The 26,104-nt window shown below is 46.0% G+C and overlaps 1 protein-coding gene across 1 annotated transcript in view; it reads left to right on the top strand.

Annotated features, from left to right (window-relative positions):
- Positions 1 to 26,104, top strand: part of TMEM44 (transmembrane protein 44) — a 171,731-nt gene that overhangs the window by 57,164 nt on the left and 88,463 nt on the right. The window contains exons 4-5 of the mRNA XM_063916426.1: positions 12,686 to 12,843; positions 18,488 to 18,574. Of these exons, the coding sequence (XP_063772496.1) occupies positions 12,686 to 12,843; positions 18,488 to 18,574 (245 nt within the window). The remainder of the gene's footprint in view (positions 1 to 12,685; positions 12,844 to 18,487; positions 18,575 to 26,104) is intronic.

Here is a 26,104-nt window from a genome sequence, read left to right as displayed (position 1 = left end):
ACACTCAAATCTAACTCCTCTCCTCGCTCGTATCTCCAACTGTCTCTCTGCTATCTCTGTTTGGATGTCCCAGGGCTTTCTTAAACTTAACATGTCTAAGACCGAGCTGATCATCTTCCCTCCCTCCCGCGTAACCTCACCTCCTACAATCTCATTATCTATTGATGGCACTACTATCTCCTCTAGCCCCCAAGGGGTCATTCCGACCTGTTCGCACGCTGCGGTTCATCGCAGCGGTGCGAACGGGTCGGAACTGTGCATGCACGGCACCCGCACTGCACAGGCGTGTCGTTGCCCGTCGCCGGGCAGTGACACCGAGTAGGAAGAATGCAGTCGCAGCGGCGATCGCAAGAAGATTGACAGGAGGAAGGTGTTCCGGGGCGTCAACTCACCGTTTTCCAGGTGTGGAGCAGCAAACGCAGGCGTGTCCAGGCGTTTGGAGGGCGGATATCTGACGTAAATTTCCGGGACCTTCATCGCTAGATCCATCGCACAGGGTAAGTAACTGCAGTGCTAGTCTTGTTTTACACACAACTTTTTTAGCATAGCAGGGCTGCTATGTTAAAATACAATCCCCCATAAGCGGCGGCTAGTTGATCGCACGAGCAGCAAAAAGTTGCTACATGCGATAAACTCTGAATGACCCCCCAAATGTGATGTTTTGGCGTAATCCTTGACTCCTCCCTCTCCTTCAAACTACACATTCAGCACCTCCCACAAACCTGCCGTTTTCATCTAAACCATATTTCTAAGATCAGACCATTTCTGACACAGGATGCTACTAAGACTCTTATCCACTCACTGGTCATCTCCAGACTGGACTACTGTAATCTCCTCCTGACTGGCATTCCTGACAAATACCTCTCTCCACTCCAATCTATCCTCAATGCTGCTGCCCGGCCCATTTTCCTTGCCAAACACACTACGTCCGCCTCTTCTCTCTTACAAGACCTTCACTAGCTCCCCTTCCCTTTCAGAATCCATTTCAAGCTTCTCACACTCACTTACAAAGCCCTCACCCACTCCTCTCCCATCTACATCTCTGACCTTATCTCCATTTACTCTCCCACCCGTCCTCTTCGCTCTGCTAATGCACGCCGACTCTCCAGCCTACGGATTACTTCCTCCCACTCCTACCTCCAAGATTTTTCATGTGCTGCTCCATTTCTCTGGAATTCCCTACCTCTCCCCCCCCCCAGACTCTCCACCTCTCTACAAAACCTCAAACTGGCTCTCAAAACCCACTTCTTCACCAAACCCAGCCAAATCTCATCCTAACCCTCTGTTCCACGCTCTCTATGTACCCCTTCTGTGTCACCCCTGTCTGTCTACCCCTCCTCTTTAGATTGTAAGCTCTCACGAGTAGGGCCCTCTTCCCTCGTGTGCTTATCCTTTTTATTATTTTAATAATCTTCAACTCTACCAAATCCAGCAGTCTTCTGCCACCTGATACTTATTCCAGTGTCATCTGCTGATGTAGCTATGTTTATTTACCCTGTACTTGTCCAATATTGTTGTCAACTGTAAGTTGCTGTTTTCCTGTTTTGATTATGTGCATATATACTCTGTAATTGGGCGCTGCGGAACCCTTGTGGCACCCTTGTGGCACCATATAAAGGATAATAATAATAAATCTTATCAAGATGATTATCCAACCAAAACTTCTGTATACACTTTAGAATGCACCGGTTTCTATACCTCCGTTATATTACCTCTTTTGTGTGGGGCTCTAAGAGGGCACGAATAGCAATTAAAACATTGTGTAGGTCTCGGAATGAAGGGGGCCTGGCCCTTCCGGACATGTATTTATATTATTTAGCCACGCAGTTAGCTCAGTTAGGTGAATGAGTTGCACCTGGGGACTATGAGAATTTACCGGTGGCTCTCCTTGATAAGGCGCGTCTCCGGTTTACCTTGTTGCAGCTTCTTCTGGCACGTGTTCCGACTGCTCGCCTTTTACCTTTGCTACAACAGGCATCGAAAGTGTGGTCTGCGGTCGCAAAAATGATGACATCCCAAAATATTGATCCATGCTCCCCTGTATGAAATAATATGCAGTTTTCTGAAATTTGTCTCCTGGAGGGTAGTGTGGGCTGGATCTCTTTTGGGGTCTCAGAGATGGCCCATCGCTATCAGGATGGTGTCCTCCATTCTTTTGAATATTTGGCATCCACGTATGATATTCCCAGACATCATTATTTTCATTACCTTCAGCTCCATCCTGCCTTGAATGCACAGTGGTTCACCGAGGTCTGCGACAGCCTATGCCAGATTCCAGCAGATCCAATTATATATTTTGTATGGCTCCGTCACTCACTGAATCCCTGGTCCATACTTTGGTTCGGAATATGCCAAATCATAAGACTATTTTGGTGCTATACTCCTCCCTTCTCTCCCACTCTGGTGTGGATGGTTTGGGTGCACTACGTATTAAATGGGTAGTTGATTTAGGTGTGTTGGAGTATGAGGACTGGGAACATGTTCTTGGTTCACCGAGGTCCGCAACGGCCTATGTCAGATTCCAGCAGATCCAATTATATATTTTGCACAGGGTCTACTGGACCCTGAGTAGGCTTTTTAGAATTGGTGGATCAGCGTCGGACGTCTGTCCTAAATGTTTGGCTTCTGCTGCTGGTTTTTGGCATCTGCTGTGGCTTTGCCTTCAAGTAGCTTCATTCTGGAGGGCGGTAGTGAACAGTAGTTGTAGTACTTGGATTCGAATCTCTCTTCTGAACCTCTGTATGTGTTTTTGGTTTGGATTTGGAGATCTCTTTGCCTACTCATCTAAGGGTATATGGTAACATTCTTCTCACTCTGGCCTGGGTGTGTTTAGCTCGCACTTGGATGAGTGGTGAACCACCCTCTCATGTGGCTTGGGTGGCATTAGTTAATATCACACTATAACATGAACGTTTTATGTTTACCATATGTAAATGTTCTGGGAAATACGATAAAATTTGGGGCCTCTGGCAGAACTCCAGACTTTCTCATGATACCCCTGCCTTACCTATACTCTATATTTGATTGTTTACAGTTTAACATTGTGCATATTGCTGGTGCTGACCTCCCTCTCTGTGTTCATACCTGTATGTCTGTTTTGAGAATGGACGCTGCTATGTGATTTATGTACTTACTGGAAATGCTTATGTTTTTTTTTTTCTTTATGTTTTGCCTGTTTTTAAAATCTGAAAATTCGATAAAATGCACTTGATTTAAAAAAAAAAAAACCCAACAACGAAGAAATCACTTGTACATAACTATTCACAGCCTTTGCCATAAAGCTCAAAATTGAGCTCAGGTGCATCCTGTTTCCACTGATCATCCTTGAGATGTTCCTACAGCTTAATTGGAGTCTACCTGTGGTAAATTCAGTTGATTGGACATGATTTGAAAAGGCACACACCTGTCTATAGAAGGTCCCACACTTGACAGTGCATGTCTGAGCACAAACCAAGCATGCAGTCAAATGAATTGTCTGTAGACCTCCGATATAGGATTGTCTCGAGGCACAAATCTGGGGAAGGGTACAGAAAAATATCTGCTGCTTTTGAAGGTCCCAATGAGCACCTTGGCCTCCATCATCTGTAAATGGTAGAAATTCGGAACCACCAAGACTCTTCCTAGAGCTGGCCAGCCGTCTAAACTGATCGATCGGGGGAGAAGGGCACTAGTCAGGGAGGTAACCAAGACCTGATGGTCAATCTGTCAGAGCTACAGCATTACTCTGTGGAGAGAGGAGAACCTTCCAGAAGGACATCCATCTCTGCAGCAATCCACCAATCAGGCCTGTATGGTAGAGTGGCCAGACGGAAGCCACTCCTTAGTAAAAAGCACATGGCAGCCCGTCTGGAGTTTGCCAAAATGCACCTGAAGTACTCTCAGACTGAGAAACAAAATTCTCTGGTCTGATAAGACAAAGATTGAACTCTTTTACGTGAATGCCAGGTGTCATGTTTAGAGAAAACCGGGCACCGCTCATCACCAGTCCAATACCATCCCTACAATGAAGCATGGTGGTGGCAGCATCATGCTGTGGGGATGTTTTTCAGCGGCAGGAACTGGGAGACTAGTCAGGATAGAGGGAATGATGAATGCATCAATGTACAGAGACATCCTGGATGAAAACCTGCTCCAGAGCGCTCTTGACCTCAGACTGGGGCGACGGTCATCTTTCAGCAGGACAATGACCCTAAGCACACAGCCAAGATATCAAAGGAGTGGCTTCAGGACAACTCTGTGAATGTCCTTGAGTGGCCCAGCCAGAGCCCAGACTTGAATCAAATTGAACATCTCTGGAGAGATCTGAAAATGGCTGTGCACCGAAGCTTCCCATCCAACCTGATGGAGCTTGAGAGGTGCTGCAAAGAGGAATGGGCGAAACTGCCCAAAGATAGGTGTGCCAAGCTTGTAGTGTCATATTCAAAAAGACTTAAGCTTGTAATTGCTTCCAAAGATGCATCAACAAAGTATTGAGCAAAGGCTGTCTATACTTATGTACATATGATTTCTTATTTTTTTTATTTCTCTGACGTCCTAGTGGATGCTGGGAACTCCGTAAGGACCATGGGGGAATAGCGGCTCCGCAGGAGACTGGGCACAAAAGAAAAGCTTTAGGACTACCTGGTGTGCACTGGCTCCTCCACCTATGACCCTCCTCCAAGCCTCAGTTAGATTTTTGTGCCCGACCGAGCTGGGTGCAATCTAGGGGGCTCTCCTGAGCTTCTTAGGAAAAGTTAGTTTTTAGGTTTTTTATTTTCAGTGAGACCTGCTGGCAACAGGCTCACTGCATCGAGGGACTAAGGGGAGAAGAAGCGAACCTGCCTGCTTGCAGCTAGCTTGGGCTTCTTAGGCTACTGGACACCATTAGCTCCAGAGGGACCGAACACAGGCCCAGCCTCGGAGTCCGGTCCCAGAGCCGCGCCGCCGGCCCCCTTACAGAGCCAGAAGCAAGAAGAAGTCCGGAAAATCGGCGACAGAAGACATCAGTCTTCACCAAGGTAGCGCACAGCACTGCAGCTGTGCGCCATTGCTCCTCATGCACACCACACGCTCCGGTCACTGATGGATGCAGGGCGCTGGGGGGGGGGCGCCCTGAGCAGCAATATGAACACCTTGGCTGGCTTAAATACATCACATATAACCCCCAGGGCTATATGGATGTATATTAACCCCTGCCAGATTCCTGAAAAAAGCGGGAGAAAAGTCAGCCGAGAAGGGGGCGGAGCCTATCTCAGCACACTGGCGCCATTTTCCCTCACAGCTCCGCTGGAAGGACGTCTCCCTGACTCTCCCCTGCAGTCCTGCACTACAGAAAAGGGTAAAACAAGAGGGGGGGGGGGCACTAATTAGGCGCAGTATAATATAAACAGCAGCTATAAGGGGAAAAACACTCTGTATAGTGTTATCCCAACATATATATAGCGCTCTGGTGTGTGCTGGCATACTCTCCCTCTGTCTCCCCAAAGGGCTAGTGGGGTCCTGTCCTCTATCAGAGCATTCCCTGTGTGTGTGCTGTGTGTCGGTACGACTGTGTCGACATGTATGAGGAGGAAATGATGTGGAGGCGGAGCAATTGCCTATAATGGTGATGTCACCCCCTAGGGAGTCGACACCTGAGTGGATGGGTTTATGGAAGGAATTACGTGAAAGTGTCAGCTCTTTACAAAAGACGGTTGATGACATGAGACAGCCGGCTACTCAGCTTGTGCCTGCCCAGGCGTCTCAAAGACCATCAGGGGCTCTAAAACGCCCGCTACCTCAGAGGGCAAATACAGACGCCGACACGGATACTGACTCCAGTGTCGACGATGAAGAGACGAATGTGACTTCCAGTAGGGCCACACGTTACATGATTGAGGCAATGAAAAATGTTTTACACATTTCTGATAGTACAAGTACCACTAAAAAGGGTATTATGTTTGGTGAGAAAAAACTACCTGTAGTTTTTCCTGCATCTGAGGAATTAAATGAAGTGTGTGATGAAGCGTGGGTTTCTCCCGATAAAAAACTGATAATTCCTAAAAGGTTATTGGCATCATACCCCTTCCCGTCAGAGGATAGGGCACGTTGGGAAACACCCCCTAGGGTGGATAAAGCGCTCACACGCTTGTCTAAACAGGTGGCACTACCGTCTCCTGATACGGCCGCCCTTAAGGAACCTGCTGACAGAAAGCAGGAGAATATCCTAAAATGTATATACACTCACACGGGTGTTATACTGCGACCAGCAATCGCCTCAGCCTGGATGTACAGTGCTGGGGTGGCTTGGTCGGATTCCCTGACTGAAAATATTGATACCCTGGATAGGGACAGTATATTACTGACTATAGAGCATTTAAAAGATGCATTTTTATATATGCGTGATGCACAGAGGGATATTTGCCGACTGGCATCAAGAGTAAGTGCGCTGTCCATATCTGCCAGAAGAGGGTTATGGACGCGGCAGTGGTCAGGTGATACTGATTCCAAAAGGCATATGGAAGTATTGCCTTATAAAGAGGAGGAGTTATTTGGGGTAGGTCTATCGGACCTAGTGTCCACGGCAACTGCTGGGAAATCCACATTTTTACCCCAGGTAGCCTCTCAACATAAGAAGACGCCGTATTATCAGGCGCAGTCCTTTCGGCCCCATAAGGGCAAGCGGGCAAAAGGCTCCTCATTTCTGCCCCGTGGCAGAGGGAGAGGAAAAAGGCTGCAGCATGGATTGTCCACGGCGCCCCGGGTCTTTACCAAAGTAATGGCCGAAATGATGATACTCCTTCGAAGGAAAGGAGTTTTAATTATCCCTTACTTGGACGATCTCCTGATAAGGGCAAGATCCGAGGAACAGTTGGTAGTCGGAGTAGCACTATCTCAAGTAGTGCTGCGGCAGCACGGTTGGATTCTCAATATCCCAAAATCGCAGCTGATCCCGACGACACGTCTTCTATTCCTAGGGATGATCCTGGACACAGTCCAGAAAAAGGTGTTTCTCCCGGAAGAGAAAGCCAGAGAGTTATCCGAGCTAGTCAGAAACCTCCTAAAACCAGGCCAAGTATCAGTGCATCAATGCACAAGGGTCCTGGGAAAAATGGTGGCTTCCTACGAAGCAATCCCATTCGGCAGATTCCACGCAAGAACATTCCAGTGGGACCTGCTGGACAAATGGTCCGGACCGCATCTTCAGATGCATCGGCGGATAACCCTGTCCCCAAGGACAAGGGTGTCTCTCCTGTGGTGGTTGCAGAGTGCTCATCTTCTAGAGGGCCGCAGATTCGGCATTCAGGACTGGGTCCTGGTGACCACAGATGCCAAACTGCGAGGCTGGGGAGCAGTCACACAGGGAAGAGACTTCCAGGGCTTGTGGTCAAGCCTGGAGACATCACTTCACATAAATATCCTGGAGTTAAGAGCCATTTACAATGCTCTGAGCCAAGCAAGACCTCTGCTTCAAGGTCAGCCGGTGCTGATCCAGTCGGACAACATCACGGCAGTCGCCCACGTAAACAGACAGGGCGGCACAAGAAGCAGGAGGGCAATGGCAGAAGCTGCAAGGATTCTTCGCTGGGCGGAAAATCATGTGATAGCACTGTCAGCAGTGTTCATTCCGGGAGTGGACAACTGGGAAGCAGACTTCCTCAGCAGGCACGACCTCCACCCGGGAGAGTGGGGACTTCACCCAGAAGTCTTCCACATGATTGTAAACCGTTGGGAAAAACCAAAGGTGGACATGATGGCGTCCCGCCTCAACAAAAAACTGGACAGGTATTGCGCCAGGTCAAGGGACCCTCAAGCAATAGCGGTGGATGCTCTGGTAACACCGTGGGTGTACCAGTCAGTGTATGTGTTCCCTCCTCTGCCTCTCATACCCAAGGTGCTGAGGATTATACGGCGGGGAGGAGTAAGAACTATTCTCGTGGCTCCGGATTGGCCAAGAAGGACTTGGTACCCGGAACTTCAAGAAATGCTCACAGAGGACCCGTGGCCTCTACCTCTGAGAAGGGACCTGATCCAGCAGGGACCCTGTCTGTTCCAAGACTTACCGCGGCTGCGTTTGACGGCATGGCGGTTGAACGCCGGATCCTAAAGGAAAAAGGCATTCCAGACGAAGTCATCCCTACTTTGATAAAAGCCAGAAAGGATGTAACCGCAAAGCATTATCACCGCATCTGGCGGAAATAGGTTGCGTGGTGCGAGGCCAAAAAGGCCCCGACGGAGGAATTTCAACTGGGTCGATTCCTGCATTTCCTGCAAGCAGGAGTGTCTATGGGCCTAAAATTAGGATCCATTAAGGTCCAGATTTCGGCCCTGTCGATTTTCTTTCAGAGAGAACTGGCTTCAGTGCCTGAAGTCCAGACGTTTGTTAAGGGAGTGCTACATATACAGCCTCCTTTTGTGCCTCCAGTGGCACCCTGGGATCTGAATGTTGTTTTGGGGTTCCTAAAATCACATTGGTTTGAACCACTCAACACTGTGGACTTAAAATATCTCACATGGAAAGTGGTCATGCTGTTAGCCCTGGCTTCAGCCAGGCGTGTGTCAGAATTGGCGGCTTTATCCTGTAAAAGCCCTTACCTGATTTTTCATACGGACAGGGCAGAATTGAGGACTCGTCCTCAATTTCTCCCAAAGGTGGTTTCAGCGTTTCATCTGAACCAGCCTATTGTGGTACCTGCGGCTACTAAGGACTTGGAGGACTCCAAGTTGCTGGACGTTGTCAGGGCCCTGAAAATATGTTTCCAGGACGGCTGGAGTCAGAAAATCTGACTCGCTATTTATCCTGTACGCACCCAACAAGCTGGGTGCTCCTGCTTCTAAGCAGACTATTGCTCGCTGGATTTGTAGTACAATTCAGCTTGCGCATTCTGTGGCAGGCCTGCCACAGCCAAAATCTGTAAAAGCCCACTCCACAAGGAAGGTGGGCTCATCTTGGGCGGCTGCCCGAGGGGTCTCGGCTTTACAACTTTGCCGAGCTGCTACTTGGCCAGGGTCAAATACTTTTGTGAAATTTTACAAATTTGACACTCTGGCTGAGGAGGACCTGGAGTTTTCTCACTCTGTGCTGCAGAGTCATCCGCACTCTCCCGCCCGTTTGGGAGCTTTGGTATAATCCCCATGGTCCTTACGGAGTTCCCAGCATCCACTAGGACTTCAGAGAAAATAAGAATTTACTTACCGATAATTCTATTTCTCGTAGTCCGTAGTGGATGCTGGGCGCCCATCCCAAGTGCGGATTATCTGCAATACTTGTACATAGTTATTGTTAACAAATCGGGTTATTGTTGTTGTGAGCCATCTATCCAGAGGCTCCTCTGTTGTTATGCTGTTAACTGGGTTCATATCACAAGTTGTACGGTGTGATTGGTGTGGCTGGTATGAGTCTTACCCGGGATTCAAAATCCTTCCTTATTGTGTACGCTCGTCCGGGCACAGTATCCTAACTGAGGCTTGGAGGAGGGTCATAGGGGGAGGAGCCAGTGCACACCAGGTAGTCCTAAAGCTTTTCTTTTGTGCCCAGTCTCCTGCGGAGCCGCTATTCCCCCATGGTCCTTACGGAGTTCCCAGCATCCACTACGGACTACGAGAAATAGAATTATCGGTAAGTAAATTCTTATTTTTTAATAAATTTTCAAAGTTCTCAAAAAAATGTTTTTAACGTTGTCATTATGCGATATTTGTAGAATTTGGAGGGGGAAATATTTTTTTTATTCCATTTTGGAATAAGGCTGTAACATAAAATGTGAAAAAAGTGAAGTGCTGTGAATACTTTCCGGATGCACTGTTAATTTACTCAAGGCTGTCTTTATAATACTTTGGTCATGCTTGGTAAGTATGATGAGGAACATATGCAGTGAATAGAGGAGGCAAGGAAAACAAATAATTTCAATAAATGACAGCGTCCCAAATAGGAAATTGGAAGATGTTTCCACTTAGTAAAATCCGCCAATATCACTCATTAGCACCATTATGTAGTGCTAAAACTTTGGTTTTGGTGATATTAACTAAGTAACCAGAAATGAAATCAAAATCACTGGGCGTTGCCAAGAGGAAAGGAATTGCCGACCAGGGCTTGCAAAAATATAACAATAGATCATACAAAAATGAAGATACTTTGGGGGTCATTCTGACCTGAATGCTCGCTGCAGGTCAGAACTGCGCCGGCGCATGGCTGACAGCCGACGGTTGTCATTGCCTAGCGATCGCCTCTGCCTGATTGACAGGCAGAGGCGGCTGCTGGGCGCGAGGGGGTGGCATTTGGTCGCCATTTTGTGGGCGCGGTCCAGCCAACGCAGTAGCTGCGTGACGTAACATGTAGCCGCTGCGAGCCAGGCAGCGATGAGTAGCTCCTGGCCAGCCGCAGGAGCTGCGCTGGCTGGGAGTTACTCTACAAGTACAAAAGCATCGCCGCTGTGCGATGCTTTTGTACTTGTGGGGTGGGAGGGCGGCTTGATATGTGGGACGGACTAGCCCTGTGCTGGGCGTCCCCCCGCATGTCAGGGAAGATGATCGTAGCTGTGCTAAATTTAGCACAGCTACGATGAGGTCGGAATGATCCCCTTTGTGAGCACCAATGGCAATCACATGAGGCATGAGGCGAGGGGCTAAAAGTTGATGATAATAGTCTCCAAAGCCATCCGTGCCTGATGATTTTCCTTTCTGCAATGATTTTATTGAAAAGCTAAGTTCCAGTTCAGTGACCGGTGCTATTAAAGACTTTCATCATCTTTTGGGCAGGCCAGCGTTTCTAATGAACCCCATCCCAAGAGCAGTAGCATCAGGTGGAGCTGCATATAGTGTTTGGAAATACTGAAAAGTATGGTAAATTGTCTCTCCCTCTCATATTATACAAACATGATTCCGCCCCATGTATCACTGAGACATTGGCTATCTGTGATAAGTTTCATCACAGATAGCCAATGTCTCAGGAATACATGGGGCGGAATCATGTTTGTATGATATGAGAGGGAGAGACAATTTACCAGACTTGTTGCCTACACAAAAATACCTATTACGTTAATGAACAAAACTAAATTAAGCACTGTCAGTGCACAATGAATCATGTACGTTTTTCACAGTAGCATAAGCTTGTCTAGTGTCCAGGGAATCTTGTAAAAGGAGTACTTCATAAGCCCTTTCCAAATGTGCCCGAAAGTCAGTTGACTTTTCCTGATAAGAGGAAACCTCCAATTAAAAGACATGGGGAGAGGAGAAAGCAAAGCTAGGGTAAACCGCCCTGGGGCATGATCAGATATGGGTTTTTATTCAGTACCAAGGGGTAGGCTTTTTAAGAATAGGGAGACCTGGGCATGCTTGAATGCAGAGGTGACAGTGCCTGATGATAGGATGAGATTGAAGATGAGGACAATATGGGAAAAGTCAGAAGGAGAAAGGTAGCAGAAATAGCAGGAGGGGATCAGATCAAGGAGAGGTGGAAGCGGGGAGGGGATACTGGCTGAGGGCCATGACTTCATCTCTAAATACAGGGGGGAAAAGAAGTAAGAGTTAGATGGAAAGGGAGTGGTAGGCTGGGAAAGAAGGGATGCAGGGTGCTGAGGATCTGGTGGAATGTGATGTTCTGACGCATGGAGTAAATGTTACACGTGAAGTGGGTGACAAAGTCAAGTGCAGAGAGTGAGGATGGAGTTGAAAGTGGCAAAGAGACACCAGTGGTCTGAAGACTGGGAAGAGACAAGATTCTTGAAATACGACTGTGTAGAGAGGGAGAGGGCAGTACTGTAGGATGAGAGCATACATGTGAAATGGAAAAAGTCCGTCTTAGAGTGTGATTTCTTCCGCTGTCACTTGGCGGTTCATGAACACTTTTGCACGTACCTGGTGCCTTTGGAATGCCAGGGTTGAGGTGTAGATCTGCAAGCGTGACGTGAGTAATGATTGCTGGGGCCACAGAGTCTAGCAAAAGTAAGGAAGGCATTGTGTAGTGAAGTGGCTTGCTCAGGGCAGGAAAGAGGGAGAGAAGTGAGTGGAGCAGGTAGGATAAGGATAAGATTTCAATAGACTCTGTGGTATGCTTAATGATGGTAGCCTTAGGAGGCAGAGGTGGAGGAGAGAGGGATACGTTAAAAGTGAAAACCAGATCAAGTAGGTGCCTACTCCACATGGGAGTGTGAAGAGTTCCATTGGGAGACACCAAACAATGATATGAGGCTGAGGAGGCATGTGTTGCAGCGATTACAGACAACCCAGAATGCACTCCCACTGAGATGACTAGGAATAAATTGGCTTAAACAAACATACCAACCATCTAGGATTTAACATAAAGCCATGCCTTCACTCAGTCTACAGTCTAGAGATAGTAATGATTCCTAATTATCTACAATCAGTTATCATATGGCACTTTAGTTCAAAAACAGCTGCCTAATACTCTGCAGTGCTGATTACATTTTTATTACCTGTTGATGACAAGGGATGTAAGTAATTCTGTAACCATATCTAATTTATCTGCGTTAAAATCTTCTATTTTATTCCAAAGAGTTAAGGAAAAAGACCATCAAATAGACATTTATATGTAAGGAAACAACTTTTAAGAAATGTAGCATTTATAGCCTAATTGTCAGGACTTGTATAAAACACTTATGAGGGTCATATAATCAGTAAATTGTAACTTCATGTCAGAGATACATTTTATGAAATATTTTACAAGAATTTCACAATAAAAATATATATATATTTTCTAACTGTTCTGTAGTTCGCCGGAATTCCAGATCACGAAGACAACTGAAGCCTATCTTACCTGCTCTGTCGTTCTGTATGTTTATAAGTTTGGCATATTACTCGTTGGGTGTAAACGACCCCCCTAAAGTTCCGCATTCTCCCCATAGACGGCTACTGGGCACAGCTCTGCAGGTAATTATCTACTGGCAGCTTGTGTATTCAGGAAAAGTACATACAACTGTATACACAAAGTAGTGAGCATGATGTTTACTCTATGGCAGGAATAAATATTCCGCGTTTGCTGATCACAGTTCTCTCCTATAGAAACAAGATTCTGTGTTTTCTTTATTCTTTTGTGCATCTTGTTTTAAAATGACAGTGACAAGAAGCAGAAGGATAAAGATGGCCCTGCTTAGAATTATAGGAGCAGGGAACACTTGGTATGTAAGGAAATGGAATACTAATAAGAGCATCACAGTCATAGTTTCTCTACAATCCTAGATCCATCCTAGGATTTAACTATAAGTCCCAGATTTATTATTATGATTTAGAAAATGAATATCTTGTCTAAGGACACAAAATGCATTATTCTCTGAAGAAAATAAGTTCTGCAACATTTAATCATTAGCTTCACATCTGGAGCCGTTTGTTGTCTTCTATGAGACATATGTCCATTATAGCAGCTCTCAACAGTATTTAATAAATCATCCTGCGTCCAGTACACTGATCTCTTGTTATAAAGTTTTTAATTTCATGTGGTATTACCAGGCTAATGAGCTATCTACCCTAACATTGCAGCCATTGTTATTGATACATCAGTGAACACGCAAAGCCCTGTGTCTGGCATGAGTCCAGACTATATTACAGCACAAAGAAACTTTGTTGTCAAGGGACATACAAAGACTATACACTATTCATTATGTAGGAACAGTTAAGATAGCAATAGGGGATGAACATGTACTTAAGGAATAAAAAGGTAATGTACATCAGTGTACTGTACATTTTATCTTTTGCTTCTCTTTTTATACCTTTTTGTCTTTCAGTGCTGTGTTTCTTTTGCTTGTATTAGCTATAAAAAAATGTACAATTTAATTTGCAGATGCTGCAAATTCTTAATATTCTGTTCTATGCTATATTAAATTCGTCTTTTCTCAAGATGTATATGGGTTTAGTCTAAATCTGAAATCTGTAATTTGGCAGCGTCAATACATCATGATTTGCTAAAAGTTGAGAGGTACACGTATACCATTTTAGGAATATCAAACATGAAAAATTAAAGATTTATAGTGTCCGACAAGGGAAACACCTGGAGGTAAGGCATATAAAGTTGAGTAACATGACTGTGCTGAAGCCATGTTCCTGCTTTCAGAGAATTAGGTGTAGATTTATCAAAGCTTTGGAGTGAGATGAAGTACCAACCATTCAGCTACTGTCATCTATCAACGGTATCTGGTTGACAGATCTACAGTAAAGAGAGAGACAGTCAATAGGTTAACCCCAAATAGTCGACATGCAAAAGGTTGACAGGTAAAAGGTAGACGGTGCTTAAGGTCGACACCACAATGGTCGATACACATATGATCGCCACACGTTTTTTTCCCCCCATTTCTTTAAAAAAAAATCTTCATTTACCATCCACATGGACTACGATTGGGAATAGTGACCTGTGCCAGGCCCAGAAGTGTGGAGTGAGGCACCTTGCCCGAAGCGGGACGAGTGAAGCAAGACCGCGAGTGTACACGTTTCCATTAATTAGACTCCGATATAGTGAAACATACAAAATGACACCAACAAAAACTTGTTGACCATTTCCATGCTGACCTTTTGATCCTGTCAACCTTTTGAACCTGTTGACCTTTTCTACAGTCTATCTTTTCCATGTTGACCTTTTGACCCTGTCAACCTTTGCATGTCGACCATTTGGGGTCGACCTGTTGACTGTCTATCTTCTTACTGTTGATCTATTGAGCCACACCCTTTACAAACACGTCCTGTAAAATGACAGTTAAGAGCTGATTGGTTTGTACTTTATCTCTATCCTCTTTGTCTCTCTCCAAGCTCTGATAAATCTTCCTCCTAGTCATCTGAGAGCTGTCTGAAGTCATCTTTTTTTTCTTTCCTGTTAGTAGTAATAGTGACTGTAAAGACTTTGTGATGCAATGATTAATAGGTGTTAGGCTAGTGTCCCCAAGATGGCGTTTGATATCCTTGGTACATGCAAATTCTGGTTTGTGCCATAATGAAATACATAGCATAACTTGCTATGATAACATTTGCATGTGCTTTATGCACTTTATGAATAACACACCGCAAGCATTGCAGACTAAAAGCTTTGCACTCTCCTACCCGGAGCCCGCCTAACAGTAATACCCCTTTTTACACTGAAGCCCTGGCTCGGACCCAGGATACTGAACACGGGGCTTCAGCCGGTTCCAGTATAAAAGATAGATAGTGTCTAGTTAGACAGTCAATAGATAGACACCATATGTTAGACAGACATTAGGTCGACAGGGTCAAAAGGTCGACATGAAAATGGTCGATATGAAAAAGGTAGACACCATGTTTTTTGCTTTTTTGTGGTTTGTATGGATAGTTTTGTAATCTGGGACCATCAATTGTAGAATGGCATACCCTCGTGGGGCTCGCTTCGCTCGCCACGCTTCGGGCACGGTGGCTCGCTGCGCTCGCCACAAGGTTTATAACCAACTCTATGCCGACATGGATAGAGAAAGTATGAAATAGTCCAAAAACATGTTACATTTAAAAAAAAACTTGTCTATCTTTTTTATGTCGACCATTCCCATGTCGACCTTTTTCATGTCGACCTTTTGACCCTATCGACCTTTTGACCCTGTCGACCTAATGTCTGTCTAACCTATGGTGTATATCTATTGACTGTCTAACTAGACACTGTCTATCTATCATCCGGATACCCTTCCGCCATACTTACTCCTTTTGTGATAAGCCACTAGTAGTCGAGTGTGTGGATGGCGTGGGACCTGGATTCCCTGGACACTGTCGCCTGACTCTGCCTCCTGGGCGCACTTAGGATTGCGCTGCCTTCTAAACTCCCTTGGCCGTTAGGCAGAGAAATGAGGACCCCCAGAGACCTCAAACAAGTCACTACATATTTAGACAGTGCCAGTTTTATTTAATGGAAGCAAGATGTCACTGCTGTTCAGGATAGTAAGGGTTACTTATGCAAAACTTACACCAGACAACGTACATGCAAACATTAATTGTCACAGGAATAACTTTCAGGTAAGCGTAACAGTAGTATATAATGCCATTCAATATTAAGCATTCATTCCTCGAATGTAATAACTAATTACCAGAATACATGAGCTGTTAACTACGAGAATCACCGTCATTTCTCTAAAGTACACAAGGTGGCAAGCAGCGTACTATTACTCAGTGGCACTGTAATGTCTCTAGTGTCCACAAGGTAGCAGACAATGTACTATGAACTTAGTATAGAGCTCCAGGGGACTCAGTGTCTCAGCTGTGTGGTCTCTGTAGTGATTAACTATTTCTCTATGTGGCTCTCTAGTCAGTGGACAAGCAAGGTCAACTACAATGTACACTGGATGACCGTTCCAAGTCTGGGTTGGAAGCTGGCTCTGCTTTAGCCTGGGGCTCCTATTAGGATTGCAATGTCCCAGTATCCTGTCTGAATGTGCTGACACTCTAGGTCATGGGTCTTCAACCTGCGACCCTCCAGCTGCTGTGGAACTACACATCCCAGCATGCCCTGCCTCAGTTTTAGCATACCTTAATAGCAAAACTGTGGCAGGGCATGCTGGGATGTGTAGTTTCACAGCAGCTGGAGGGCCACAGGATGAAGACCCATGCTCTAGGTGCTTCGGGAGGAGCACACTCATAATGCAAGGACTCCTGGGCTGTGTGACACCCTAGCAGGCTGGGACAAGTCTCTCTCTGTGCTGCCCATGCCTTCCTTCCTATGTAAGATAAGTAACGTAGTTCTCATTGCTGACTGCACACTGGCTGTGTCACAGAAATGAGGCATCTCACATCCCTGTCTGGCGGATATCTGTACCTCTGTCACAGGGGAAGGAAAATGTTCTCCAACTGCCTCAGCTCCTCACACTGCAGCTCTCTGCTACTGACTGGTATGGGGCTGCCTGCCACTGACCATATATGTGGATAGCCCAGACTGGCTGTTTGATGACTAGGTAAGCTGGCTGGTACTACTTGGAGGCAACACTCTCTCACTGTGTATCTCCCCGTCCCTGGCTTGCTATCCATATCCCTGGGATTCCCAGCTGAATGGAGCTGCTCTGATCAGTCTCCGCTCACAGCCGCTATTATCAGAGAGCCGCTCGTGTGGGGTCAGGGGTATCCCACTGCCGTTCTCCTCAAACCAGCTCTATCATGGGACCCTGGACTCAGCCTTCTCCTCACCAGTCCCTTCAGCAGTGCTTGGTTCTTCCCCCTGAGCATTCAGTTACGGACCTCAGCTAGGTTCCTGGATTTTCCCACTCTGCACAGCTCCCAGCTGCAGTCTCCTGAGTCCTAGTGCCTCCTCCTCCAGCTGCAGATGATGACACAAAGTAGGAGGGGGAATTAACCCCTGCAGCTCTGAAACATACATAACACAGGGCAGCAGTAAAAGTCGGTTTACAAACGTGATACCCCCTGTTAGTCCAGTTAGAGGGTGTGTAGTGTGGGAATCACACTGCAGCTGGGACTCTGGTTGGAACCTCTCACACAGGGCGCTTGGAGATGACATCATCTCCAGCACTCCTGAGCCAGCCAGTCAGCAGCCTTTTAGGCATGACCCAGGTCTGCCTTTTACAGCTGAACCGGGAATAACCGTGGTAGCGACCCAGGTCGCACCGGCTTGCCCCGGCAATAACTTGGGTTCTCAGTTAGGTGTAAAAGGGGTACAAGTGAGATTCTGGGTAGGAGAGGGGGATGGTGCATGATGGGCTGCTGCTTACAATAAAAATAATTCTGTCCAACTTTAAGTAATGGCCATAGTGTACAATTCCATTGAAATGAATGAGCCACATTCATCAATGGAAAAAAATTATAGTTGGTCACTGGTTAAACAGCTCCTGTTACTGCTAGTGGTCATGTATGCAATGCTTGCCCAAAGAGATGAATATACATTTTCAAGTATGGGGACATGCTTTATACGTATGGAAATGGAATAAACATCATCCAAGAAAAATTCAATACAATCATTCTTCAATGCATGCACATACAGACACAAGTACACATGGGAATGGACATGTGGAATAAAATGGATTTTATGTTTTGGATGTACAGTATTCCACGAGTTGGATGCAGCGTTAGAATGCCTGTGGTTAAACACAGTAAGGATGCAACAAAATACAGACATCATTTTTCTTTACTTTAAATGCTACATCATAAGGTTTCCAGAAATTATGACTAGTAGTAGCAGTATTTTCTGTTTTAAATATATTGTATGCTAAAGGTTAAGGATGGGCATGTAGGTAACATTTCATTCATTTATTGTGCAATGTTCATAAAGCAGTCTTGTTTATCCTGATGTAGTCTAAGCCTCACCTACTCTTCTCTAGTTTTTATCTTATGTACTGTATATGCAATCACACTGTTCTAATTAAACAAATAATATACTTACTATGGGTTACGTGGCCTTTCCTCTATAGACTACATTTAATAAAGTATATACAAGGAAGAATGTTTGTGTCTCCTCAGCTGCTGCTATGGGGATAATCTTGACAAATTGTACTCCAACACATCTGTGCGAGTAACTATAGTGTGACTGAACTACCCAACTGGTGAAAGACCCGTACTTAACACCCTATGATCCTTTTTATTTTTTTAGGAAAATACAGATATCGTGGGATTTACACTTGGGATTATTGCTGTTCTGGTATCATGGACAGTAAGAGTGCCTGTCATTACTGAAGTAGTAAGTAGCCCTCCCAATATGTTATCAGCATAGTGCCAGTTGTTCATAGTTGCAGGGCAGACTTTGTTCCTGGAAGTTTTGTTTCTGAAAATGCATTTTCATAATGACCTTAGTGGCCAGGAGCCTGAGCCTTGTGACTAAAATGACCGATACAGTTAAACATCCCATACTGTGGTAGCATCAAAGGGAAATGGTGCCCAGGGCGAAAGTTTCCTTTGCCCAAAAATAGGGGCGCCTACCTTCCCTGCCGGTACCTAGAACCGCTCCTGATGTAGTTATATGTAGTATATGTTGGGCAATGTTGTAATCTATTTCAGCATGCTATATCTTATGAGTAGTGCTGCCATGCTGAATCAGGTGATGTGCGGTGCAGCAGCACAGAAGGACAAGTCCCAGTGCTGTGCATCAGTTTACAAATGTAGAATTGGGCAGCTTGGTGGCACAGTGATTAGCTTGCTGCGTCACAGCTTTGAGGTCTTTTGGTTCTATACCAACCAAGGCTCTATCTATGTAGAGTTTTCATAGGTTTCCTCCAAGTATTCTGCTTTACTCCAGGTATTTCGGTTTTCTCCCACAATCCAAAAACACACTGATAGGTTAATTGGATTGTGACAAAAAAAAAATGAAACTTGTGTATATGAGTACACTGGGGCAGGGACTGATAGGAATGGCTAATATTCTTTGTAAAGTGCTGCAGAATATATGTGAATAACTGTTAATAAATATATAAATGTACTGAATATGTTATAGTATTTTTGATAGTCGTATCGTGTGACATTGGAATATGAAGCCACGTTTTGTTTTGAAGCTAGGCTGATTTTAAATTGACCAAACACATCTCCTTAGCATTAATAAACATCAGGGGGTATGCTGTGTGTGTATATATAGAATATAGGGTGGAAAAATTCCATTAAGTTCTTTATGAGCAGGGGTGGGCAGTTACTTCAGGTAGGGGGCCACTTAACAAGTTTTAGTTATTATCCGAGGACTACATGCAAAATATACCATCAGACCTTAATCCTTCTATGCCATCCGGCTGCCCTGTGTGCCCCTTTTATGCAATCACAATGTAGCATGTGTGCAAGTAGATTTAAATCCTAGTGGTACTGTACCTACCCATCTCCGTTTCCCAAAAATGTCAGTTTCTTATTAACCTCATGTCTTGAGCACGGATACCGCTTCTCCCCCATGTATGAAGACATGTGCAAGGCGTCTATAGCGGTGCTGCTGTCTACAAGATAGCACGCCGATACACCAGGTAGTGCATGAACGGTCCGTAACACTGACCATTCCAACTCCTACAGCTATTGATTTTGACAGCTGCAGGTATCGTTCCCCATACATCACAGTCTGCAGCTGCCACAGCCAGGGACAGCACTTTCGGCTCTGGGCTGCACAGGAGATCTCACAATAATAGCGAGATCTCGTGCATGCGCACTGGAGCTAGCCAGGGGAGAGATGCAGGGCATCAGCACTAGGCTGATGCAGTGTGTTGTCAGACGGGGATCACTTGAGGGGGAAGTGTTCATTCCCCCGCTGTTGCAGACAAGCTGTTAATACATATTGTCTGTGTAGCTTCCTGCTTCGCCTCGGTAATGTGAGGAAGTTACTTTGATACATCCCATCCCTGTCGTTTGGGATAAATCATTTATAGGGCACTGCAAGTGCAACAACATGCTAGCCACCAGGATGAGAGAATAAGGCTGCTGGCTGTCAGTCATCCTGTCAGCCCTCTCCTTCGCAGCTATGTATGATCAGCCCAGCTCCATCTCTTACATTCTGATTTGCGGACTGGGCTTGATATTGATTGGCCTGACACCCTCTTCCTTGCTGCACTCTTGTCCTCCCATCGCACTGCACCACCAGGGAAAGCAGCCACCCAAGAGATAAAGCCCTGCTGCTCAGGAGGCTGCTGTGTGAGCGTGTGGCTGCAGTCTGTGTGCGAGGCCAGGACGAAATTGAACAGCAGCTTGTCAGTGCTCCCATCCTAGTGTCTGCCCTTCAGCCCAGTGTACCCCACCATTATTGACCCCTTCCATCCCAGTGTCTCCCATCCTGCCAGCCCAATATCTCTCTTCTTCCCTCCCCAACCAACCCACTGATCACATATCACTGCCCCCCCCCCCCCCGCCTAGATCCCCGAGCCAGTTCAGTCACAACGTGCCCCCCTCGTTCAGCCAAGTGTCACCTCCTCCAATCACTATCTCACGGCTCCCTTCCTAATCTGCCCAGTGCTCCCCATTTATAAAGCGTCTCCCATCCAGCCCATTCTCCTCCACCATCTCACTGACTCCTCCATCCCAGTGTCTACCCCCTTTCCTCCCCCAACCAACCCACTGCCCTATCTAACTGCCACTCAGCAAGAACTCCCCCCAGCCAGTCCAGTCACAGTGCCCCCCACTCATTCAGCCTAGAGTCCCCCCCCTCACCACCATTTCACTGCCCGCTTCCCGTCCAGACGAGTGCCTATATATATATATATATATATATATATCCCACTGCCTCTCCTTGGTGTCCTCCCTGGCATCATCCACTGCCTCTCCCTGTTACCCACTGCTTCTCTGTCTCCTACTATTTCTCCCTGTCACACACTACCTCATACTCTGCCTCTCCCCTGTGTCACTGTCTCCCCACCACACTCTCTTCTGTCACCTTCAGCATCTCTAAAGCATCCTCCATGGGTTTGGAATTCCCAGTGAGGCCACGGCCCTTGTTATGATACCATACCCACTTTTCTCTAGCTGGGTCCACAGGATTATCCACAGGATAACATTGGGATATGGTTGAGCGACAGCGGAAATGGCACCAACACGGTCACAAGCTTTATGGCCTCCCAGGATGCATCGGGGCTTCCCCATATAATCCCGCCCACTGACTGTCAGATCGTTTTTTTTGCTTGGTGCGGCAGGAACCCGCATGGTCACAGGGCTGCTGTGAATAAAGCAGCCTCAAGCTTTTATTATTTTATTTTTTATAGACTTACTATATTTTTTGAGCGACTTTTCTTAACAGCGTCTTAAACGCATACTGGAAAGAGTCGCTCCAACAACTCCCCACCGGGTCGCAACAACGCTTACCTTCGCGGTACAGTGGTGTCTCGACGGGCGTCTGTGTCAGATGTTCTAGCAGGTCCAGCAGACGTAACCAGGCTGTGGCCGGAGCATGGGGGGAAGGTGAGTCTATGGATTTCCTCTTACTAGAGGGGTCCGGACACAGCTACACTGTATTGGTGGAGACTACAAACAGTGTGTTGATGCGCGAACATCTCGAGTGCGACAGTGCTATGCTCCAGGGATCATAGGCGCCAGAGTCCTTAGAGTTTAAGTCAACAGGGGGATTCAGACGCTCTCCTGGCCGCCCTCCTCCGAGTTCATGACCAGTTTCCGCGCGTCTCCCGTCCATGAACTGAATGACCTCACCTCCGTCTCAGACGCTACCACGAGGGTACTCGGTCGCAGCTTAGACGCTGCGGATGTGTACACTAGAGATTCCGCCTAGACCGAGTCGCAGGCTTTAGCGTCTGCATACACGTGGAAGTCGCTGAGCGTCCGTGTCCGTCAGTGAGCGACTGTGTCCGTTATCAGGAGCGGTAGTGTACATCAGGAGCGTCTGAATCCACTCAGCGTCTTATGAGCGCATTTGCTTGGATATGGAAGTGTGGTGAGTCTCCCTGTATCCCGCTCTACAGAGGAAGGGTATACAGTACTAAAAATTATCTCTACTCGTTAGTATGAATTGTTAATTTTTAGTACATATTGCATATGAGATCTGTATATTACTGTGTTTTCTGCATGTTATGTTGAAAAAGAACCAGTTAAAAACAGAAGTACAATTTTCCTACTTATTTCATAAGTTGTAATGGGGGTTGTATTCTCATATGACAATGTCTAATGCTTTAACATGTGACTGACTGCTAGTATGTGTGCTGACTTTTCTATGTAATGTCAGTCCTGTTCTGACCCTCAAATCAGGTGCACTGTGGTCATATTGATCTCACTTCTATATACTCATAGGTGATTTTCAGTCACAAATTGTGTAGTCATTAACAGATTATTACCATGTCTGTCAGCGGCAAAAGTGACGAGGAGAATTTATCAAGCACTCCTACATCCCTAACATGCTTATCTTGTAAGACAGGGTTAATTGGTATGGACCAATTGGTCACTTATGAGGGCTTGTGTGCGAACTGTTTTGCTTTTCAGCAAAGTAAAAAACAGGAGTTGGTTCAACCACCAACAGAGCCACCATGGAATATGTTCGCAAAGACTTTATCTTCAATAGCGGACAGGTTAACTCCGGTAGCACCACCTCAAGGGTTAGGTTACACTATTAACCCATACATGCAGCTCCCTTCCTACGGCTTGGTTCCAGTAGCCTCTACAAGCAACCAAGGGACAGGTAAGACTAAGACAGATGCGTCTATGTGGCAGACTACACAAGATGATACAACAGATGATGATACAGTATATTCAAATACTCCGTATGATGATCAGTCGCAGAGTTTTAGTTCAGAGGATGTAGCTGAACTTATTAATGCTGTGAAGGCTGTTCTCTCTTTGTAAGAGCCAGCTAAGACAGTGTTAAAATCTAAAGCACCTGTGTTTAAACGAACAAAATCAGTTAAAACTGAATTCCCAGCGTCAGATGAGCTTGCGGAGATGATGGATTAGTCTTGGGCGACGCCCAGTAAGAAATATAAGATTCCGAAAAGATGGAATTCTTATTATCCATTTCCAGCAGCGGATTGTTCGAAAAGAGAAGTTCCTCCAAAAGTAGATGCACATGTACTGCGACTTGTGCATAAATCTGCTTTACCACTGTCATCTACCTCGCTAAATGATGTCACAGACAGAAGGGTAGATAGCTTCTTGAAAAATGTATTTTCTCTAGTAGGAGCAGTGGTAAGACCTGCTATGGCTTCTGCCTGGGTAGCAAAGGCAATGGGCGAATGGATATAGGAACTAGAGAATGACATCTCTTCTCCTACTAGGGAGCAAGAGTATTGTTTAAGCTGTTTAAGACAATCTGCCTAATACTTGGAAGAAGCAGCAATTGATATGGGTACAGTTGCTTCTAAAGCTTCAGCCTTGACAGTAGCCGCTCGCAGAGCAGTTTGGCTACGTACCTGGAAGGCAGATGCGGATTCCAAGAAAGAATTGGAAGCATTGCCTTTCATTGGTAATATATTGTTTGGGAAACCATTATCTGATATCCTAGAATCAGAGGCTGAATCAAAGAAGGTCAGATTTCCGGCTACTTATAACCCTAAGTCTAAGGGTTCAAAGTTTTGCTCATTTCGTTGGCAAAGCAAAGCGGAAGCTAAAGAGGAGTCTAAGCAACCCCAGTTCAAAACCAGGGGTAGGAAGCAGTGGGCTAGTAAAAAGCCAGCTTCCAAACCTGAACAGAAACCATCAGCCTGAAGAGACTGGCCTCCGCCTGGAGGATTCCAGGGTTGGGGGCCGACTCCTTCATTTTGCACACATATGGCAACAGTCAACAACAGATGCTTGGGTGCAGAAGGTGGTATCTCAGGGGTATGGGTTCCCATTCAGGAGGCAGCCTCCTCAAAGCTTTTTTTGCACCAGCCCGTCTCGTATAGAGTCGAAGGCCAATGCCCGGCAAGAAGCAGTCCAAAAATTACTGCAGTCAGGTGTGATTGTCCCAGTACCGCCATCACAGAGGGGACAGGGGTTTTACTTCAATTTATTTCTAATCCATAAGCCAAATGGGTCATTTCGACCAATTCTCAATCTGAAAATGTTGAACAAATACATTTGGATTCCAAGGTTCCACATGGAGACGTTACGCTCCATAATGTTGGCTATGGAACCGGGAGATTACATGGTATCTCTGGATGTACGGGATGCTTACCTACATGTGCCTACAGCACTGTCTCATCAGTGTTACCTCAGGTTTGCCATCCTCCAGGAACATTTTCAGTTCCAAGCTTTTCCCTTCGGGCTAGCAACAGCACCCAGGGTGTTTACCAAGATCATGGTGGCTATGGCAGCTTGTCTGCGCAAACAGGGGGTACGAATATTCCCATACCTCGACGACCTGTTAATCTTAGCACATTCGCAAGATTTACTTTTGAGCCATCTTCAACAGACAATAGTTTGTTTACAGAGACACGGGTGGCTCATACATTGGGAAAAGTCGTCTCTGAATCCGTCACAGCGGATGGTTCATTTGGGGGCCATATTGGATTCAGACCTAGAGAAAGTTCTCTTACCAGAGAAAAAGATAGTCAAGGTGCAGGTCATGGCTCAGGAAGCGTTGCACGCCCAGACAATGTCAGTCCATGCAGCAATGCGACTGTTGGGTCTGATGGTATCAACCTTCGACATGGTGGAATATGCGTAATTCCACTCCAGACCATTGCAGCATCTTATTCTGACCAAATGGAACGGAAATCATCAGACGATAATAAAGCAGATGATAAAGTTTCCAGTAAACGTAAAAAGGTCTCTAGCGTGGTGGCTACAGACAGACCAATTAAACAAGGGGAGACCCTTTTGGATAAAAAAAATGGCAAGTCCTGACAACAGATGCCAGCCTGCAAGGCTGGGGTGCGGTACTCGGAAGCCTGTGGTTCCAGGTAAAATGGACCGCAAGGGAAAGTCGCCTGCCAATAAATCTGTTGGAAATAAGGGCCATTTACATGGCTTTAGTTCAGGCAAAGGACAGTGTGCAAGGAAGACCGGTCCAGATTCACTCAGACAATGCGACAGCAGTAGCGTACCTCAATCATCATGGAGGAACTCACAGCAAAAGATTGATGGAGGAGGTAACTCCCATTCTAAGATGGGCAGAACTCCATCTCCCAGCATTGTCAGCAGTGTTTGTCCCAGGTGTACTGAACTGGGAAGCGGATTTTCTCAGTCGACACACCATTCAGGAAACCGAATGGGCATTACACCCAGAAGTGTTTCAGACACTAGTGAACAGATGGGGTCTACCAGAGAGAGACCTCATGGCGTCTCGTCTAAACAACAAAGAACAAAGGATCCCGGAGCGGTCCTTGTAGACGCGCTGTCAGTAGAATGGAAATTTCATCTGGCATATCTGTTCCCTCCAATATGTCTGTTAACCAGAGTAGTGAGAAAAATAAAGCAAGCAAAGGGAGCAATAATTCTAATAGCTCCAGCTTGGCCAAGAAGGCATTGATACACAGATCTACTGAGAATGTCCGTGGAAGCACTAATACTGCTCCCTCAACGTCCAGTTCTGCTAATGCAGGGTCCTTGTTGCCAGAGTCATCTGGATCGTCTGTCTTTGACGGCGTGGCTATTGAAACCTCTATCTTAGAAGCTAGAGGATTTTCAAAACAAGTAATCCAAACTATGCTTAGAGCAAGAAAGCCTTCTTCAGCTCGTGTGTATCATAGAATATGGCAAGCCTATATTCATTGATGTACTGGAAAAAATTTGAATCCAAGATCTTTTAAAGTATCCAGGATTTTGGTTTTCCTTCAAGCAGGATTGGATAAAGGTTTGAAAATTGCTTCCTTGAGAGTTCAAGTATCAGCAT

This window comes from Pseudophryne corroboree, chromosome 4 (genome assembly GCF_028390025.1).
Source record: "Pseudophryne corroboree isolate aPseCor3 chromosome 4, aPseCor3.hap2, whole genome shotgun sequence".
Taxonomy (NCBI): Eukaryota; Metazoa; Chordata; class Amphibia; order Anura; family Myobatrachidae; genus Pseudophryne; species Pseudophryne corroboree.
The sequence above is the reverse complement of the archived record's forward strand: the minus strand, read 5'-3'. Positions and strand labels throughout refer to the sequence as shown.